Here is an 18,494-nt window from a genome sequence, read left to right on the forward strand (position 1 = left end):
CCGTACTCAGAGTGTATCTGTCTGTGTAGGTCAACATTGCGTGTCTGTGCGCACTGCATGCACGGTGTGTCTGTCCCTGGGTGGGTATATTCTCCATGTCACTGGCTTTAGTGCGTTTCTGCCTATACAGACCGTGCACATTTGTAAAAAGCAGCTACATGACGGGGGCTCTTGTAGAAATTGTGCCCATAATCTAGCTCTGCCGATCCCCCTCCCTAGCTGTGTGTGCCCGGCCAAGCGAGAGGAATTGTTATTTGAAGAGACTTACTGGTGGTTCTCTCCGCTCGCCGTGCGGCCATGGACCATAAAAAGAGGTGGGGCTCCGGGCTTTAATGAGAGCAAAGGGGGTCAGCGGGGGGGGGGGGAGGGCGGGGGGTGACTGCAGTGATGGGATGGAGAGAGATTTCAGGGGTGCAGCAAAAGGAGTGGAACGCAGCACCCCTAATAAGAACATAAGAACGGCCGCACTGGGTCAGACCCAGGGTCCATCCAGCCCAGTGTCCTGTCCACCGACAGTGGCCAATGCCAGGTGCCCCAGAGGGAGTGAACCTAACAGGCAATGATCAAGTGATCTCTCTCCTGCCATCCATCTCCATCCTCTGACGAACAGAGGCTAGGGACACCATTCTTTACCTATCCTGGCTAATAGCCATTTATGGACTTAGCCACCATGAATTTATCCAGTCCCCTTTTAAACATTGTTATAGTCCGAGCCTTCACAACCTCCTCAGGTAAGGAGTTCCACAGGTTAACTGTGCGCTGCGTGAAGAAGAACTTCCTTTGATTTGTTTTAAACCTGCTGCCTATTCATTTCATTTGGTGGCCCCTAGTTCTTGTATTATGGGAACCAGTAAATAACTTTTCTGTTTCACTTTCTCCACATCGCTCATGATTTTATATAATGGATCACTTGGGGGGAGGGGTTGGGACGGGAGTTGTTGTTTATGGGCAGGAGGATAAAAATCCCCGTTATCAGCTGTAAAGGTTGTTTCCAAACGTGCCTCTGGAGCGGAGCCGAGCTTGTCTGGCTCAGGGAGCGCCCTGACTGTCCCCTGGTGTTAGAGGAGCCGGGGCAGAGAGCCCCGGAACTGCTCAGACTGACCCCAAGCGAGGTGCCCGGGGCTGGCTTTATTACCAAACAAGCACCCCATGGACTCGAAGCTTTGTTCCGCCTCCTCCCAAAGCTTCCCAGCTTCTGGATTGCACCGCGCCAAGCTCCCTGGCTCGAATCCGGCCCCGCGCCGGCCGGCCGGGGGGCGCCGCTGGCTTCGCGCCCGGAGCGCGCTGCGCGGGCCACTATTTTGAATTCTGTTTTAAAAATCTCGGTCCTGCCGGGGGCAATTCCCTTGCGCAGCTCCAACGTTTCCTTGCACGAGGCGCTGCCTTCCATAATGAACAAGGGCAAACAAGGTCCCGCGGCTGAGCTCAACGGCTTGTCTTCACCCCTCCACTCATCCCCCCGCGCACTCCCACCCTCTGCGCGGCTTCTCGGGTTGCAACGTGCAGGGAAGCGAAAATCAAACTCCCTTGAAGGGGACCTGAAATTAACCCCGGTCTGTTTCCTGGAGAACGGGGCTAGCGATCGCTGCGGGAGCAGCGCAAACTCGAAGGGTTTATTGGTTCCGGTGGGGGCCGATTTATTTATACCCTGGCCTGAGGGAAAGCTCCGCCCGGGCTGGGTTAATCTTCAGCCCATTGAGCGCCTCAGTTGCGCGCTCTCGCTCCCGTTTTTGTTTCGCTTTTAAAATCCAGCGCGTGAAACGGTTTCTGGAGAAATAAATCGGATCTTTTCGACGCGGATTCCAAAACTGGCTCCTGGCCGGAAAATTCGTTCGTTCGGATTATCCAAACCTGCCGTGGTCTAGATGGGGGGGAGGGGGGAATCCGAATTCTCTGTCTAGCTCGCGTTTCTGTTACGCTTGAGACGGCAGAAGGGATTCGGTTTATTCAAAACGAAACTCGGGCTGGGAAAAATAAATACAAGTTTTCCAGAGAAGAGGACAGTTGCGAAGTGTCCCCCGGCTCCCCGGCCGGCCAGGCGCTGGACGCGGGGCTGCTGAGCGGAGGGGAGAGGGCGTGTTGTCTGCACAGCCAGGTGCAATTCGTTTTCAAACTCTTTGTCTCATACGAAAGAACGAATAGCGCAGAAACGTCCGCCGCGCGCGTGGCCAGCAGCACGGCAGGTGTGCAGCGCCGAGCGCCGCTCCCCCGGACACGCCTCCTCCGGGAACCCTGCGAGCTCACTGCCCCTGGCGGCTCTTGTCGATCCAGGCTGGAGGGGCGCGTCCTGCGCTTATTGCCTCGCCAAAAGCACTTCCTCTTGTAGCTGACAACGCTGGAGGCTAAATAATCAGTTAGTAAAACCACAGTGACATGTCCGGTCCGTAAACCCGGCCGGCCGGCCAGGGACCTCCCGGGGCTCGCCTCTCAGGGGGCCTGGGGCTTTCACAGCGAGTTACAAACATTGACTGGTTACACCACACACAGGCAGCCCCGCCATAGATAGATAGATAGATAGGGGGGGGGTGTTTGGGGATAGATAGACAGATAGATAGATAGATAGATAGATAGATAGATAGATAGATAGATGGGGGGTGTTTGGGGATAGATAGATAGATGAGATGTCTGGGGATAGATAGATAGATAGATAGATAGATAGATAGATAGCAGGGGTGGGTGGGGATAGATAGATAGATAGATGAGATGTGTGGGGATAGATAGCTAGATGGGGTGGATAGGGATAGATAGATAGATAGACAGATAGATAGATGGGGTGTGTGGGGATAGATAGATAGATAGATAGATAGATAGATAGATAGATAGATGGGGTGGTGGGGATAGATAGATAGAAGAGATGTATGAGGATAGGTGGATGGGGATAGACAGATAGATACAAAGAAGTGTGGATAGATAGATGGGGTGGTGGGGATAGATAGATAGATAGATAGAGGAGATTTGTGGGGATAGATAGATGGGGTGGATGGGGATAGATAGATAGAGGAGATTTGTGGGGATAGATAGATGGGGTGGATGGGGATAGATAGATAGATAGATGTGGGGATAGATAGATGGGGTGGATGGGGATAGATAGATAGATAGATGTGGGGATAGATAGATGGGGTGGATGGGGATAGATAGATAGATAGATGTGGGGATAGATAGATGGGGTGGATGGGGATAGATAGATAGAGGAGATGTGTGAGGATAGGTGGATGGGGTGGATGGGGATAGATAGATAGATAGATGTGGGGATAGATAGATGGGGTGGATGGGGATAGATAGATAGATAGAGGGGGTGTGTGGGGATAGATAGATAGAGGAGATGTGTGGGGATAGGTGGATGGGGATAGATAGATAGATAGATGTGGGGATAGATAGATGGGGTAGATGGGGTGGATGGGGATAGATAGATAGAGGAGATATGTGGGGATAGATAGAGGTGGTGCGAGGCTGGGTGGATAGAGGAGATGTAGGGGATAGATAGATGGGGTGGATGGGGATAGATAGATAGATAGAGGGGGTGTGTGGGGATAGATAGATAGAGGAGATTTGTGGGGATAGATAGATGGGGTGGATGGCGATAGATAGATAGAGGAGATGTGTGAGGATAGGTGGAGGGGGTGGATGGGAATAGATAGATAGAGGAGATGTGTGAGGATAGGTGGATGGGGTGGATGGGGATAGATAGATGGGGTGGATGGGGTGGATGGGGATAGATAGATAGATAGAGGGGGTGTGTGGGGATAGATAGATAGAGGAGATTTGTGGGGATAGATAGAGGCGGTGCGAGGCTGGGTGGATAGAGGAGGTGTAGGGGATAGAAGCACAGAATCACAGGGCCGCCCAGAGGATTCAGGGGGCTTGGGGTCTTCGGCGGTGGGTCCCGGAGCTGAAGGACCCCCCGCCAAAGAATTGCCACCAAAGACCCGGCACTGCAGTGATGGGGGGGGGCCTTCCACCCTGGGCCCCGCTGCCGTGGGTCTTCAGGGCACTTCAGCGGTGGGTCCCGGAGCAGAAGGACCCACCACCACCGAATTGCTGCGGAAGATGCTCCGGGGGCCTGGACCCCACGAGAGTTTTCTGGGGCCCTGAAAAACTCTCGTGGGGGCCTGGGGCAAATTGCCCCACTTGCCCCCCTCCTCTGGGCGGCCCTGCAGAATCATAGACAATTAGGGTTGGAAGGGAGCTCAGGAGGCAGGGCCGGCTCCAGACCCCAGCACACCAAGCGCTCTGCCGGTCACCAGGAGGGCCGCAGGCGGCTCCGGTGGACCTCCCGCAGATGTGCCTGCGGAGGGTCTGCTGGTCCCGCGGCTTCGGTGGAGCATCCGCAGGCACGTCTGTGGGAGGTCCACCAGAGCCGCGGGACCGGCGACCGGCAGAGCTCCCCCGGCAGCGTGCCGCTGTGCTTGGGGTGGCAAAATGGCTAGAGCCGCCCCTGTCAGGAGGTATCTAGTCCAACCCCCTGCTCAAAGCAGGACCAACCCCAACTAAATCATCCCAGCCAGGGCTTTGTCAAGCTGGGCCTTAAAAACCTCTAAGGAAGGAGATCCTGGGTAACCCATTCCAGTGCTTCACCACCCTCCTAGTGAGATAGTGTTTCCTAATATCCAACCTAGACCTCCCCCACTGCAACTTGAGACCATTACTCCTTGTTCTGTCATCTGCTACCTCTGAGAACAGCCGAGCTCCATCCTCTTTGGAACCCCCCTTCAGGTAGTTGAAAGCAGCTATCAAATCCCCCCTCATTCTTCTCTTCTGCAGACTAAACAATCCCAGTTCCCTCAGCCTCTCCTCAGAAGTCACGTGCTCCAGCCCCCTAATCATTTTTGTTGCCCTCTGCTGGACTCTCTCCAATTTATCCACATCCCTTTTGTGGGGGGACCAAAACTGAGGCAATACTCCAAGTGTGGCCTCATCAGTGCCCAATAGAGGGGAATAATCACATCCCTTGATCTGCTGTCAATGCTCCTACTTATACAGCTCAATATGCTGTTGGCAGTGGGGGAGTGCAGACGGGTGGATAGAGGAGGTGTAGGGGATAGATAGAGGGGTACGGGGATGGGTGGGTAGAGGAGGTGTATGGGATAGAGGGGTGGGTAGAGGAGGTCTATGGGGATAGATAGAGGGGTGCAGGGAGGGATGGATAGAGGAGGTGTAGGGGATAGATAGAAGGGTGCAGGGAGGGATAGATAGAGGAGGTGTATGGGGATAGATAGAGGGGTGCAGGGAGGGATGGATAGAGGAGGTGTAGGGGATAGATAGAGGGGTGCAGGGAGGGATGGATAGAGGAGGTGTAGGGGATAGATAGAGGGGTTCAGGGAGGGATGGATAGAGGAGGTGTAGGGGATAGATAGAGGGGTGCAGGGAGGGATGGATAGAGGAGGTGTAGGGGATAGATAGAGGGGTGCACGGAGGGATGGATAGAGGAGGTGTAGGGGATAGATAGAGGGGTGCAGGAGGGATGGATAGAGGAGGTGTAGGGGATAGAGAGGGGTGCAGGGAGGGATGGATAGAGGAGGTGTAGGGGATAGATAGAGGGGCAGGGAGGGATGGATAGAGGAGGTGTAGGGATAGATAGAGGGTGCAGGAGGGATGGGTAGAGGAGGTGTAGGAGATAGAGGGGTGCACGGAGGGATGGATAGAGGAGGTGTAGGGGATAGATAGAGGGGTGCACGGAGGGATGGATAGGGAGGTGTAGGGGATAGATAGAGGGGTGCACGGAGGGATGGCTAGAGCAGGGGTAGGGGATAGATAGAGGGGTGCAGGAGGGATGGATAGAGGAGGTGTAGGGATAGATAGAGGTGCAGGGAGGGATGGATAGAGGAGGTGTAGGGGATAGATAGAGGGGTGCAGGAGGGAGGGATGGAGGAGGTGTAGGGGATAGATAGAGGGGTGCAGGGAGGGATGGATAGAGAAGGTGTAGGGGATAGATAGAGGGTTGCAGGGAGGGATGGATAGAGGAGGTGTAGGGGATAGATAGAGGGGTGCAGGAGGGATGGATAGAGGAGGTGTAGGGGATAGATAGAGGTGCAGGGAGGGATGGATAGAGGAGGTGTAGAGGATAGATAGAGGGGTGCAGGAGGATGGATGGAGGAGATGTAGGGGATAGATAGAGGGGTGCAGGGAGGGATGGATAGAGGAGGTGTAGGGGATAGAAAGAGGGGTGCAGGAGGGATGGATAGAGGAGGTGTAGGGGATAGATAGAGGGGTGCAGGAGGGATGGATAGAGGAGGTGTAGGGGATAGATAGAGGGGTGCAGGAGGGATGGATAGAGGAGGTGTAGGGGATAGATAGAGGGTGCAGGAGGGATGGATAGAGGAGGTGTAGGGATAGATAGAGGTGCAGGGAGGGATGGATAGGAGGTGTAGGGGATAGATAGAGGGGTGCAGGGAGGGATGGATAGAGGAGGTGTAGGGGATAGATAGAGGGGTGCAGGGAGGGATGGATAGAGGAGGTGTAGGGGATAGATAGAGGGGTGCAGGAGGGATGGATAGAGGAGGTGTAGGGGATAGATAGAGGGGTGCAGGAGGGATGGATAGAGGAGGTGTAGGGGATAGATAGAGGGGTGCAGGGAGGGATGGATCGAGGAGGTGTAGGGGAAAGATAGAGGGGTCCAGGGAGGGCTGGATAGAGGAGGTGTAGGGGATAGATAGAGGTGCAGGGAGGGATGGATGGAGGAGGTGTAGGGGATAGATAGAGGGGTGCAGGAGGGATGGATAGAGGAGGTGTAGGGGATAGATAGAGGGGTGCAGGAGGATGGATGGAGGAGGTGTAGGGGATAGAGAGAGGGGTGCAGGGAGGGAGGGATAGAGAAGGTGAAGGGATAGATAGAGGGGTGCAGGGAGGGATGGATAGAGGAGGTGTAGGGGATAGATAGAGGGGTGCAGGAGGGATGGATAGAGGAGGTGTAGGGGATAGATAGAGGGTGCAAGGAGGGATGGATAGAGGAGGTGTAGGGGATAGATAGAGGGGTGCAGGGAGGGATGGATGGAGGAGGTGTAGGGGACAGATAGAGGGGTGCAGGAGGGATGGATAGGAGGTGTAGGGGATAGAGGGGTTCAGGGAGGGATGGATAGAGGAAGTGTAGGGGATAGATAGAGGGGTGCAGGAGGGATGGATAGAGGAGGTGCAGGGGATAGAGTGGTGCAGGGAGGGATGGATAGAAGAGGTTTAGGGGATAGATAGAGGGGTGCAGGAGGGATGGATAGAGGAGGTGTAGGGGATAGATAGAGGGTGCAGGAGGGATGGATAGAGGAGGTGTAGGGGATAGATAGAGGGGTGCAGGAGGGATGGATAGAGGAGGTGTAGGGGATAGATAGAGGGGTGCAGGAGGGATGGATAGAGGAGGTGTAGGGGATAGATAGAGGGGTGCAGGAGGGATGGATGGAGGAGGTGTAGGGGATAGATAGAGGGGTGCAGGAGGGATGGATAGAGGAGGTGTAGGGGATAGAGGGGTACAGGGAGGGATGGATGGAAGAGGTTTAGGGGATAGATAGAGGGGTGCAGGGAGGGATGGATAGAGGAGGTGTAGGGGATAGATAGAGGGGTGCAGGGAGGGATGGATAGAGGAGGTGTAGGGGATAGATAGAGGGGTGCACGGAGGGATGGATAGAGGAGGTGTAGGGGATAGATAGAGGGGTGCAGGAGGGATGGATAGAGGAGGTGTAGGGGATAGATAGAGGGGCAGGGAGGGATGGATAGAGGAGGTGTAGGGGATAGATAGAGGGGTGCAGGGAGGGATGGATAGAGGAGGTGTAGGGGATAGATAGAGGGGTGCAGGGAGGGATGGATAGAGGAGGTGTAGGGGATAGATAGAGGGTGCAGGGAGGGATGGATAGGGAGGTTTAGGGGATAGATAGAGGGGTGCAAGGAGGGATGGATAGAGGAGGTGTAGGGGATAGATAGAGGGGTGCAAGGAGGGATGGATAGAGGAGGTGTAGGGATAGATAGAGGGGTGCAGGAGGGATGGATAGAGGAGGTGTAGGGATAGATAGAGGGGTGCAGGGAGGGATGGATAGAGGAGGTGTAGGGGATAGATAGAGGGGTGCAGGGAGGGATGGATAGAGGAGGTGTAGGGGATAGATAGAGGGGTGCAGGGAGGGATGGATAGAGGAGGTGTAGGGGATAGATAGAGGGGTGCAGGGAGGGATGGATAGAGGAGGTGTAGGGGATAGATAGAGGGGCAGGAGGGATGGATAGAGGAGGTGTAGGGGATAGATAGAGGGTGCAGGAGGGATGGATAGAGGAGGTGTAGGGGATAGATAGAGGCGTGCAGGGAGGGATGGATAGAGGAGGTGTAGGGGATAGCTAGAGGGGTGCAGGGAGGGATGGATAGAGGAGGTGTAGGGGATAGATAGAGGGGTGCAGGGAGGGATGGATAGGGAGGTGTAGGGGATAGATAGAGGGGTGCAGGGAGGGATGGATGGAGGAGGTGTAGGGGATAGATAGAGGGGTGCAGGGAGGGATGGATAGAGGAGGTGTAGGGGATAGATAGAGGGGTTCAGGGAGGGATGGATAGGGAGGTGTAGGGGATAGATAGAGGGGTGCAAGGAGGGATGGGTAGAGGAGGTATAGGGGATAGATAGAGGGGTGCAGGGAGGGATGGATAGAGGAGGTGTAGGGGATAGATAGAGGGTGCAGGGAGGGATGGATAGAGGAGGTGTAGGGGACAGATAGAGGGGTGCAGGAGGGTTGGATGGAGGAGGTGTAGGGGATAGATAGAGGGGTGCAGGGAGGGATGGATAGAGGAGGTGTAGGGGATAGATAGAGGGGTTCAGGGAGGGATGGATAGAGGAGGTGTAGGGGATAGATAGAGGGGTGCAGGGAGGGATGGATGGAGGAGGTGTAGGGGATAGCTAGAGGGGTGCAGGGAGGGATGGATAGAGGAGGTGTAGGGGATAGATAGAGGGGTGCAGGGAGGGATGGATGGAGGTGTAGGGGATAGATAGAGGGGTGCAGGGAGGGATGGATTGAGGAGGTGTAGGGGATAGCTAGAGGGGTTCAGGAGGGATGGATAGAGGAGGTAGGGGATAGATAGAGGGGTGCAGGGAGGGATGGATAGAGGAGGTGTAGGGGATAGCTAGAGGGGTGCAGGGAGGGATGGATGGAGGAGGTGTAGGGGATAGCTAGAGGGGTTCAGGGAGGGATGGATAGAGGAGGTGTAGGGGATAGATAGAGGGGTGCAGGGAGGGATGGATAGAGGAGGTGTAGGGGATAGCTAGAGGGGTGCAGGGAGGGATGGATAGGGAGGTGTAGGGGATAGATAGAGGGGTACAGGGAGGGATGGATGGAGGAGGTGTAGGGGACAGATAGAGGGGTACAGGGAGGGATGGATAGGGAGGTTTAGGGGATAGATAGAGGGGTGCAGGGCCGGGTGGGTAGAGAGGGGTAGGGGATAGAGGGGTGCAAGGAGGGATGGATAGAGGAGGTGTAGGGGATAGATAGAGGGGTGCAGGTATGGGTGGTTAGAGGAGGTGTAGGGGATAGATAGAGGGGTGCAGGGAGGGATGGATAGGGAGGTTTAGGGGATAGATAGAGGGGTACAGGGAGGGATGGATAGAGGAGGTGTAGGGGATAGATAGAGAGGAGGATGGATTGAGGAGGTGTAGGGGATAGCTAGAGGGGTGCAGGGAGGGATGGATAGAGGAGTTGTAGGGGATAGATAGAGGTGCAGGAGGGATGGATGGAGGAGGTGTAGGGGATAGATAGAGGGGTGCAAGGAGGGATGGATAGAGGAGGTGTAGGGGATAGATAGAGGGGTGCAGGGAGGGATGGATAGGGAGGTGTAGGGGATAGATAGAGGGGTGCAGGGAGGGATGGATAGGGAGGTGTAGGGGATAGATAGAGGGGTGCAGGGAGGGATGGATGGAGGAGGTGTAGGGGATAGCTAGAGGGGTTCAGGGAGGGATGGATAGAGGAGGTGTAGGGGATAGATAGAGGGGTGCAGGGAGGGATGGATAGAGGAGGTGTAGGGGATAGATAGAGGGGTGCAGGGAGGGATGGATGGAGGAGGGGTAGGGGAGAGATAGAGGGGTACAGGGAGGATGGATAGCGGAGGGGGAGGGGATAGATAGAGGGGTGCAGGGAGGGATGGATAGGGAGGTGTAGGGGATAGCTAGAGGGGTGCAGGGAGGGATGGATAGGGAGGTGTAGGGGATAGATAGAGGGGTGCACGGAGGGATGGATGGAGGAGGTGTAGGGGATAGATAGAGGGGTACAGGGAGGGATGGATGGAGGAGGTGTAGGGGATAGATAGAGGGGTGCAGGGCCGGGTGGGTAGAGAGGTGTAGGGGATGGATAGGGAGGGATGGATAGGGAGGTATAGGGGATAGATAGAGGGGTGCAGGGATGGGTGGGTAGAGGAGGTGTAGGGGATAGATAGAGGGGTGCAGGGAGGGATGGATAGGGAGGTGTAGGGGATAGATAGAGGGGTACAGGGAGGGATGGATGGAGGAGGTGTAGGGAGGGATGGATAGAGGAGGTGTAGGGGATAGCTAGAGGGGTGCAGGGAGGGATGGATAGAGGAGGTGTAGGGGATAGATAGAGGGGTGTAGGGAGGGATGGCTAGAGGAGGTGTAGGGATAGATAGAGGGTGCAGGAGGGATGGATATAGGAGGTGTTGGGGATAGATAGAGGGGTGCACGGAGGGATGGATAGAGGAGGTGTAGGGGATAGATAGAGGGGTGCAGGGAGGGATGGATAGAGGAGGTGTAGGGGATAGATAGAGGGGTGCACGGAGGGATGGATAGGGAGGTGTAGGGGATAGATAGAGGGGTGCAGGGAGGGATGGAGGAGGTGTTGGGGATAGATAGAGGGGTACAGGGAGGGATGGATAGAGGAGGTGTAGGGGATAGATAGAGGGGTGCAGGGAGGGATGGATAGGGAGGTGTAGGGGATAGATAGAGGGGTTCAGGGAGGGATGGATAGAGGAGGTGTAGGGGATAGCTAGAGGGGTGCAGGGAGGGATGGATAGAGGAGGTGTAGGGGATAGATAGAGGGGTGCAGGGAGGGATGGATAGAGGAGGTGTAGGGGATAGATAGAGGGTGCAGGGAGGGTTGGATAGAGGAGGTGTAGGGGATAGATAGAGGGGTGCAGGGAGGGATGGATAGAGGAGGTGTAGGGGATAGATAGAGGGGTGCAGGGAGGGATGGATAGAGGAGGTGTAGGGGATATATATAGGGGTGCAGGAGGGATGGATAGAGGAGGTGTAGGGGATAGATAGAGGGTGCAGGAGGGATGGATAGAGGTGGTGTAGGGGATAGATAGAGGGGTGCAGGGAGGGATGGATAGAGGAGGTGTAGGGGATAGATAGAGGGGTGCACGGAGGGATGGATGGAGGAGGGGTAGGGGATAGATCGAGGGGCAGGAGGGATGGATAGGGAGGTGTAGGGGATAGATAGAGGGGTGCACGGAGGGATGGAGGAGATGTAGGGGATAGATAGAGGGGTGCAGGGAGGGATGGATAGAGGAGGTGTAGGGGATAGATAGAGGGGTGCAGGGAGGGATGGATAGAGGAGGTGTAGGGGATAGATAGAGGGGTACAGGGAGGGCTGGATAGAGGAGGTGTAGGGGATAGATAGAGGGGTACAGGGAGGGCTGGATAGAGGAGGTGTAGGAGATAGAGGGGTGCACGGAGGGATGGATAGAGGAGGGGTAGGGGATAGATAGAGGTGCAGGAGGGATGGATAGAGGAGGTGTAGGGGATAGCTAGAGGGGTACAGGGAGGGATGGATAGAGGAGGTGTAGGGGATAGATAGAGGGGTACAGGGAGGGATGGATGGAGGAGGTGTAGGGGATAGATAGAGGGGTGCAGGGAGGGATGGATAGAGGAGGTGTAGGGGATAGATAGAGGGGTGCAGGGCGGTCTGGATGGAGGAGGTTTAGGGGATAGATAGAGGGGTGCAGGGAGGGATGGATAGAGGAGGTGTAGGGGATAGATAGAGGGGTGCAGGGAGGGATGGATGGAGGAGGTGTAGGGGATAGCTAGAGGGGTGCAGGGAGGGATGGATAGGGAGATGTAGAGGCTAGATACAGGGGTGCAGGGCCGGGTGGCTAGAGAGGTGTAGGGGATGGATAATTGGGGTCTGCGCAGCCCCCGAGCGGTTCCCAGCCCGATCCGAGCGGCAGGTGGGGCTGGCCCGGGGTCCCGGGGCTGGCAGCCGGGGCGGGTTTGCCCCCAGGCCGGCGCGGGCAGCGGGGTGTCGGGGCGCGGGGAGGGGAGGGGAGCCCCGCGCTGCAGCCGGCCCGGCTCTTCTCTCGCTCTGCCCGGCGCTGCAGCGGGCGCCCGGCGGGGCGAGCCGGAGGAGGGGAGCGATGAGTAACCCTTGTGCAATGCTGCCGCGGCGCTATATAAGCCGGCCCGGCCCGACATGGAGCCAGCGCAGCGCGGAGGGGAAGCGAGCCGGGAGGTAAGGTGGGGGGCCCCCTTCCCTTCTCCTCGGTCCCTCCCGGGGCGCCGGGCCCCAGGCTGGCCGGCTCCCCGCCGCAGCTCAGCTGGGGCTGCCCTGCCCTGCTCCCGCCCCGGAGCCCGGCGCTTCTGCCCTGGCTGGGGACGGGGAAGGAGCCTCTCCGGGGCCATGGGGTTTAAAAGCTGCCAGGCGGGGGTGGCCCTGTGGGGAGGGGAGGGACTCGGGGGAGCTGGGTTCCCTGCCTGGCTCTGCCAGCCAAGTCCCCGTTACGTGCCTCAGTTTCCCCTGTTGCCAAATGGGACTGAGGCTGGGAGGTCTGTGGGAGGGAGAGTGCCAGGTGGCACTGTTGTGTTAATGGGGGATGGAGGGGCAGCGTGTAGGGCAAGACAGGATTCACCCCTCTCCAGGGGGTGTGGGGAAGGAGCCCCATAGTCCTGGTGATCTGAACCCCTGCTAGACAGGGGGCTCCCCGGTGGTCTGGGGGAGAGAGCAGCTCAGGGCAAGGGAGGAAGCAGGTGAGACAGGAAGGAAGATAGGAGAGAAGGGGCAAAGAAACTGAGCAGGTGGGGAGGGCAGGCTCATAGAGATCCAGGGGCCCGGTGCCCCAGGGGCCAGGTCTGGAAGGAGGCTTGAGATCAAGAGGTCCCAGTGGAGCCGGTGTCTCCTCTCACTCATGCTTGGGGGAGTCTGGGAGGTGCAGAGGGGTGTCAGCAGGACGCTGTGGTCTCCTCAGCCCTGCCAAACTGCCAGGAGACTTTACCTGGCCAGGTATAAAGCCAGTGTCCCTGGCCGAGCAGCTCTCTGCACCAGGTCCCTTGCGCTGCTTTGCTGAGTGCAGAGATGCTGGAGCTGTGAGCAGCCCTGGCTGCGGATGGGGAGCCAGTTATGTTTCACGGTGGGGGCTGGTTTATTCCTGCTAGGGGAAAGGTGCCTGATTAAGCCAGGGGCTGGGGTCCAGTGACCGCACGTCCCCCTGGCCTTGTGTCCCCCTTGCCATGCGCTCGGGCGTTCTGCTCTGCACCACGTTGTCCCGTTGCCAAGAGGAAGGGCTGGGGGTGGAGATGTTGGGCTGGACGAGGGAGAGCTGGGGTCTGGCCCTGGGCAAGTCCCCCCCGTACAGCAGCGATGATGTTACTGCCTGACCTCGTGCTGTGAGGAAATACCTGCACAGTAGTGACAGGGCCTCGCCCGACCCTGGGCGGCTCCATCCAGCTTTGCTAGCCAAGGGCCACTCGACCCACTTTAATCTAGCTAGTGCAATGACCAGGGCAGTGCCGATGTGGCAGCGTAGACCCTGGCACAGGCTAGCAGGCGACAGGCCTGCCAGGGGCCCCAGGAACATATGCGATTGCTGGCCACCGCTTCTTCAGAGAGAGGCAGCGCTGCCGGGAATCTCAGCCCGAGCCTTTGCAGGCCACAGGGCAGGGAGCCCTGCCAGGAATCTCAAAGCGAAACCTTGACACATCACACATGGTGCGGAGCCGCACGGGCCTGTGGCCACCAGCGAAAGAGAAAAGAATGCACAGTGGAGGGGGAGGGGTGGGCAGGCAGCTGCCAAGCCAGCGAGAGGGTAATATGAGGACATGGGGAGTGGAAGGGAGTCGCTCTCTGCCTGAGCCCAGCTGTGAAGGACGGGCTTGTGGCTGACGGACTGGACTGGGGTCAGGAGCTCTTGGTTCGGTTTCCAGCTCTGACACAGCCTGCCTGTGGGAGCATGGGGGAGCCGTTTAATCCCTCCGTTCCCCATCAGGGCTATGGGATAACAACTCCTCTCTCATCCACCCGCTGGCTAGCCAGCCTGGGAGCTTGTTGGGGCAGAGCCTGTCTCTCCCTGTGGACACGCAGCACCCAGCCCCCTGGGCCCCGATCTCGGGTAGGTGCAGCCCAAATAACTCACATGTTTGTTCCGCGCTCCCGTGGAGAGCTGCGGGTGTAAGGTGTGCTGCACACAGGGGCGGCTCTAGCAATTTCGCCGCCCCAAGCAGGGCGGCACACCGCGGGGGGCACTCTGGCGGTCGCCGGTCCCGCGGCTCCGGTGGACCTCCTGCAGATGTGCCTGCGGAGGGTCCGCTGGTCCCGTGGCTCCGGTGGAGCATCCGCAAGCACGCCTGCGGGAGGTCCACCGGAGCCGCCTGCCGCCCTCCCGGCGACCGGCGGAGCGCCCCCCGCAGCATGCCGCCCCAAGCCTGGAGCCGGCCCTGGCTGCACAGACCATGCTGCTGAATGCTGCAGGGCACCTCCAGGGACAGCTCCCCGGCCTGTGTCCTGCTGCTTTAACCCCTGGGGCTGCAGTCAGTGCAGGCCTGTACAATGCAACCCCCCCCAGGGGCCTCGTCAGCAGTTGGGACCCCTGGCTCTACTGGCATGGGCTCCCCAGCTCAGGTTAAAAGACCCAGCTGAGAGCCAGATGCAGATTCGGGGCAGTTGCTCCTTCATTTGATAGCCTGGTGCCCTGTGCACAGGCAGAGCAGCCCACCCCTGTTGGAGCAGAGGCAGCCACAGCACCCCACAGCTCTCAGACCTCCTGGGAGGCCACGTCTCTAGGGGGCTGCAAACACCCGTTTAACTTGCATCAGAGGGGTAGCCGTGTTAGTCTGGTTCTGTAGAAGCAGCAAAGAATCCTGTGGCACCTTATAGACTAACGTTTAACTTGCGTCGCTCTCGCCTGTTTAGGGCCTTAGCGAAGAAGGCAGGAGGAAAATGCGGTGTCCCAGCTTGCCGCTCTGTGGGCTGCTCTGCGTTTGGCTGCCTCTCTTCTACAGCCGGCCGGTGAAAATCGACAAGGTCAAGGCCGACACCAAAAACCTCACGCGAACCATCATAGCCCGGATCCAGGAGCACCAGGTACGAGGGGGCGAGCCGGGCGGAGGATCAGTGGGGCGATTGGGTCAGCTCATGGAAGGATTCCTCTCCCGGCACTGCTGTATTTCACCCTTGGGGCACGAACAGACTCCTGGGGCCAGGCCCTCTGCGGGTGGAAAGTAACACCCGGCCCGAGAAGGCAGTGGGCCCCGCCAGCTGAGGATCCGGCCCAGGGAATCAAACTGGACACGACTGCGGGTGCCGGGTTGACAAGTCTGTAACTGCCCACCCCGTCCTGAGACCCTTCCCCGGGGGGACGGTTCCACTGTCCCTGAGCTGGCTGGAAGGGAGCCTTCCCCGAGGGTCAGCATGAATCTCCCTTGCTCCCTGGGACAGCCCTTCTCTGCCCTGCACTGAGGACAGACAGCTGGGGTGTCATGTCCTGGCTGCTGTCCTTATCTCTGCGGCAGGGAACACACACACACACACTTCTCTAGTACGTGCTACTTCCATCATCCGCGTTCCCCTGCTCCGAGCCCTTCCAGGCCTTGTCCTCCCTAGCACTGAGGGGCCCAAGCCTAGGATGGCTGACCATGTGAGTTCTCCCCCGAGGCACGGCTATCTCTCTGCTCCAGGGATCTCCCATCAAAGGATCTCCATGCTCCAAGCTCCTGGCACTCACTGAGCAGGTTAGGAGGGGCCCAAGGACGGCCACGTGCCAGTGGCAGAGAGGGAAGAAGGAGCCAGCTCCCAGGCTCTGTGGTTTAACCGCCCGTCCTTCCTGCAGCCCCAAAGTGAGTCATTTGCTGCCACGTTCTGCAAACGCTCACTTGACTTTGCCCACTGGACGCCCCGACACTGCCCACTGTGCTGCATTCCTACCTGGGGGCAGTGGCGGATTAGCCAGTGGGACGACAGGGCCCATGCCTAGGGCCCCCGGCCAATTGTGGGGCCCCGGAAAAAATCCGCTGCTGGGCGGCGGAAGCCTGGCGCCCCAGCAGAAGCACCGTGTGGGTGGGTCGGGGAAGCCGCAGCGCCTGGAGCCCGGCTGAGGCCCGGGATTGGAGGTGCTCTCGCTCACTGCCACGGCTTCAGGGCTGGGAGAGCTCTCACTCCCCGCTGCAGCCCTGGGGCCGTGGGGGGGGCAGAGCTTCTCTGATCTTTGCGGGGTGCAGAAAGGAGCAAAGGGGTTGCAGGGCCATAGTAGGAGGCAGAATGGGGTGGGACCACAGGCGGAAGGGGTGAGGAGCCCCCCCCCCCACTTGCTGTGTCCGAGGGCCCCATGAAACCTTAATCTGCCTCTGCTTGGGGGATCCCAGGTAACTCTCCGATGGAAGCCAGGGCAGGAGGCAGCAGGAGGCAGTTAGAACCAGCCCCTGTTTGTGACCTAGACACATGGCACATGTGTTTCCTCCCCCCTCTCCCCCCGCCTCACACATGCTGTAGGAGGTGCCTTCAAAGGCAGCATAGCAAGGGGCCCAGCCAGTCCATGGCCGCCGGTGTGGCCTTCCCCGCGCCTTTGCGATGGAGTTTGTCGTGCTCCAGGAAGAGCATGCAGGCCTTTCGAGAGCTGTCTGAGCTACCGGGGCTGATCCCCGGAGCGCAGCCGTGCCATAGCCCTTAGCCAAACAGCCCCTGCGGAGAAGAGAGGGCGGCTTGCGTGGCTAACTAGCCTTCTCCTCCATGCAGCTCTTCCCGCTGAACTTGAAGATAAATGGACTTGACTTCATCCCCGGAGAGCGACCCTTGGAGAGCTTAGACTCCATGGACGAGACCTTGCAGATATTCCAGAGGATCCTGCCCAGCCTGCCCATGGAAAACGTGCCAGTAGCACAAATCTTCAACGACATAGAGAACCTCCGGAGTCTGATCCAGACCTTGGGTTCTCACCTCAGTTGCACCTTCCACAAATCCTCTAACCTGGACGCTCTGGGGAATCTGACAGAGCTGCTGACTACCTCTCCTTACACCACTGCCGTGGTGGCGCTGGACCGGCTCCAGAAGTGCCTGCACAGCATCGTCAAACATCTGGATCACATTCAGAGCTGCTAGAGGAGAACGGCTGCATCACCAGCTGACTGAAAGCCTTGAATGGGACATCTTTGTTCTAGGTTCTCCTGTAAGTCAGCTGCAGAGCACCACCTCTGGCCCGCTGCTCTGAATGTCAGAATTTTCATTCCCACACGTACTTCCACTGAGAGAAAATACACCAAGGACTTTACCTGGTGCCCGGCCATACCCTCCTTGCTGTCCTTCTAGCAAGGAGCAGAATACTGAGGCCTGAGGACTCTCACCGCCACTGGAAGTTTGCAAACACAGTTTGTCTGTGATCTGAACTGCTACCTATGCCAAAGAGAAGTTTACTGCTCTCCTGTAAGGAGCACAAGGCCGGCTATCCAGGAGCTACCATCATGCCTTTGTTGTAGGAAGTCTATGCCTGGAGCAGTTTGCCAGTATTTATTTATTGTATCTGTATTTTTTTAATTTAAGTTTGAAATGGGCTGCACTGACCCAGTGGCCTCTCTGTGGCGCTGTGCGCCTGTGGGGGGTGCGGAGCCTAGCGTTCTCTTCCTGGGCCAAGAAAGGGGGGAGCGTTACATACGTGGCCCACGCCGCCTGATGGGAGGGGACCAGAAGTTTAGCATCACTCCTTCTGGATGACTTGAAAGTGGCAAGGTCCCATCCAACCCAAAGTGACGGGGGGCTGGCGGAAAACTCCATGGAGGTGTGACCTGCTCGCTTGTTGACGTGTATATTTATTTCTTCTATGATCTGTTTTGAAGTAAAGTTAATTTCTCTGTTGCTGATCTGGTCCATTGGCCCCGACGAGGGGATTTCACTGCCTTTCAGTTTGTACCTGGAAAACTCGGGCAAACTTTGCTCAGAGAAACCAGCAAGCGTCTTAGCGCTTTCGGTCGAAAGCACCGATCAGTACCAGGTCCTGTCCGGAGACAGGCCCATCGGTGTGCGTCCGTTCCAGCCATGGCAGGGCTCCGTCCCCAGCCAGTCAGGGGTGCCTGGGTTTCATGCGGGGGGTGAGGCTGCCTGCACTGGGCTCTCAGAGGGACAGCCCCCAAGGCAGGGAGGAAGTTGAGCTCCTCAGACCTGCTCACAGCCTGAAGCCGGAAATGACATCTCTTCATGCAGGGGTTATCCCAGTTACCCGACACTGCTAGCCTCTCCCGTTAATTGCCTGTTGTCTGCCTGTGCAAAGGGGGTTGTTTGCTGCACCCCCGCAGCTGGATCCTCTGCCTGTGACTTACCGCCATTCCCTGGCACCGTGG

At 57.8% G+C, this 18,494-nt stretch overlaps 1 protein-coding gene across 1 annotated transcript; it reads left to right on the top strand.

The window, feature by feature from the left end:
- The first annotated feature begins 12,359 nt into the window (after positions 1–12,359).
- On the top strand, positions 12,360–18,012 carry LOC120378844 (leptin). Its single transcript, XM_039497134.1, has 3 exons — positions 12,360–12,408; positions 15,082–15,252; positions 16,900–18,012. Exons 1-3 carry the CDS (start codon positions 12,370–12,372, stop codon positions 17,260–17,262), a joined length of 573 nt encoding a protein of 190 aa, XP_039353068.1. The 5' UTR covers positions 12,360–12,369; the 3' UTR covers positions 17,263–18,012.
- Positions 18,013–18,494: the final 482 nt, after the last annotated feature.

This window comes from Mauremys reevesii, linkage group 1 (assembly GCF_016161935.1).
Source record: "Mauremys reevesii isolate NIE-2019 linkage group 1, ASM1616193v1, whole genome shotgun sequence".
Taxonomy (NCBI): domain Eukaryota; kingdom Metazoa; phylum Chordata; order Testudines; family Geoemydidae; genus Mauremys; species Mauremys reevesii.

Bases quoted from the DNA above. Each gene is read 5' to 3' on its own strand.
- LOC120378844 (XM_039497134.1), top strand. From the start codon at position 12,370: ATGGAGCCAGCGCAGCGCGGAGGGGAAGCGAGCCGGGAG. The intron at 12,409-15,081 runs GTAAGGTGGGGG...TCGCCTGTTTAG, and splicing joins GAGGGGAAGCGAGCCGGGAG to GGCCTTAGCGAAGAAGGCAG. The intron at 15,253-16,899 runs GTACGAGGGGGC...TCCTCCATGCAG, and splicing joins CCCGGATCCAGGAGCACCAG to CTCTTCCCGCTGAACTTGAA.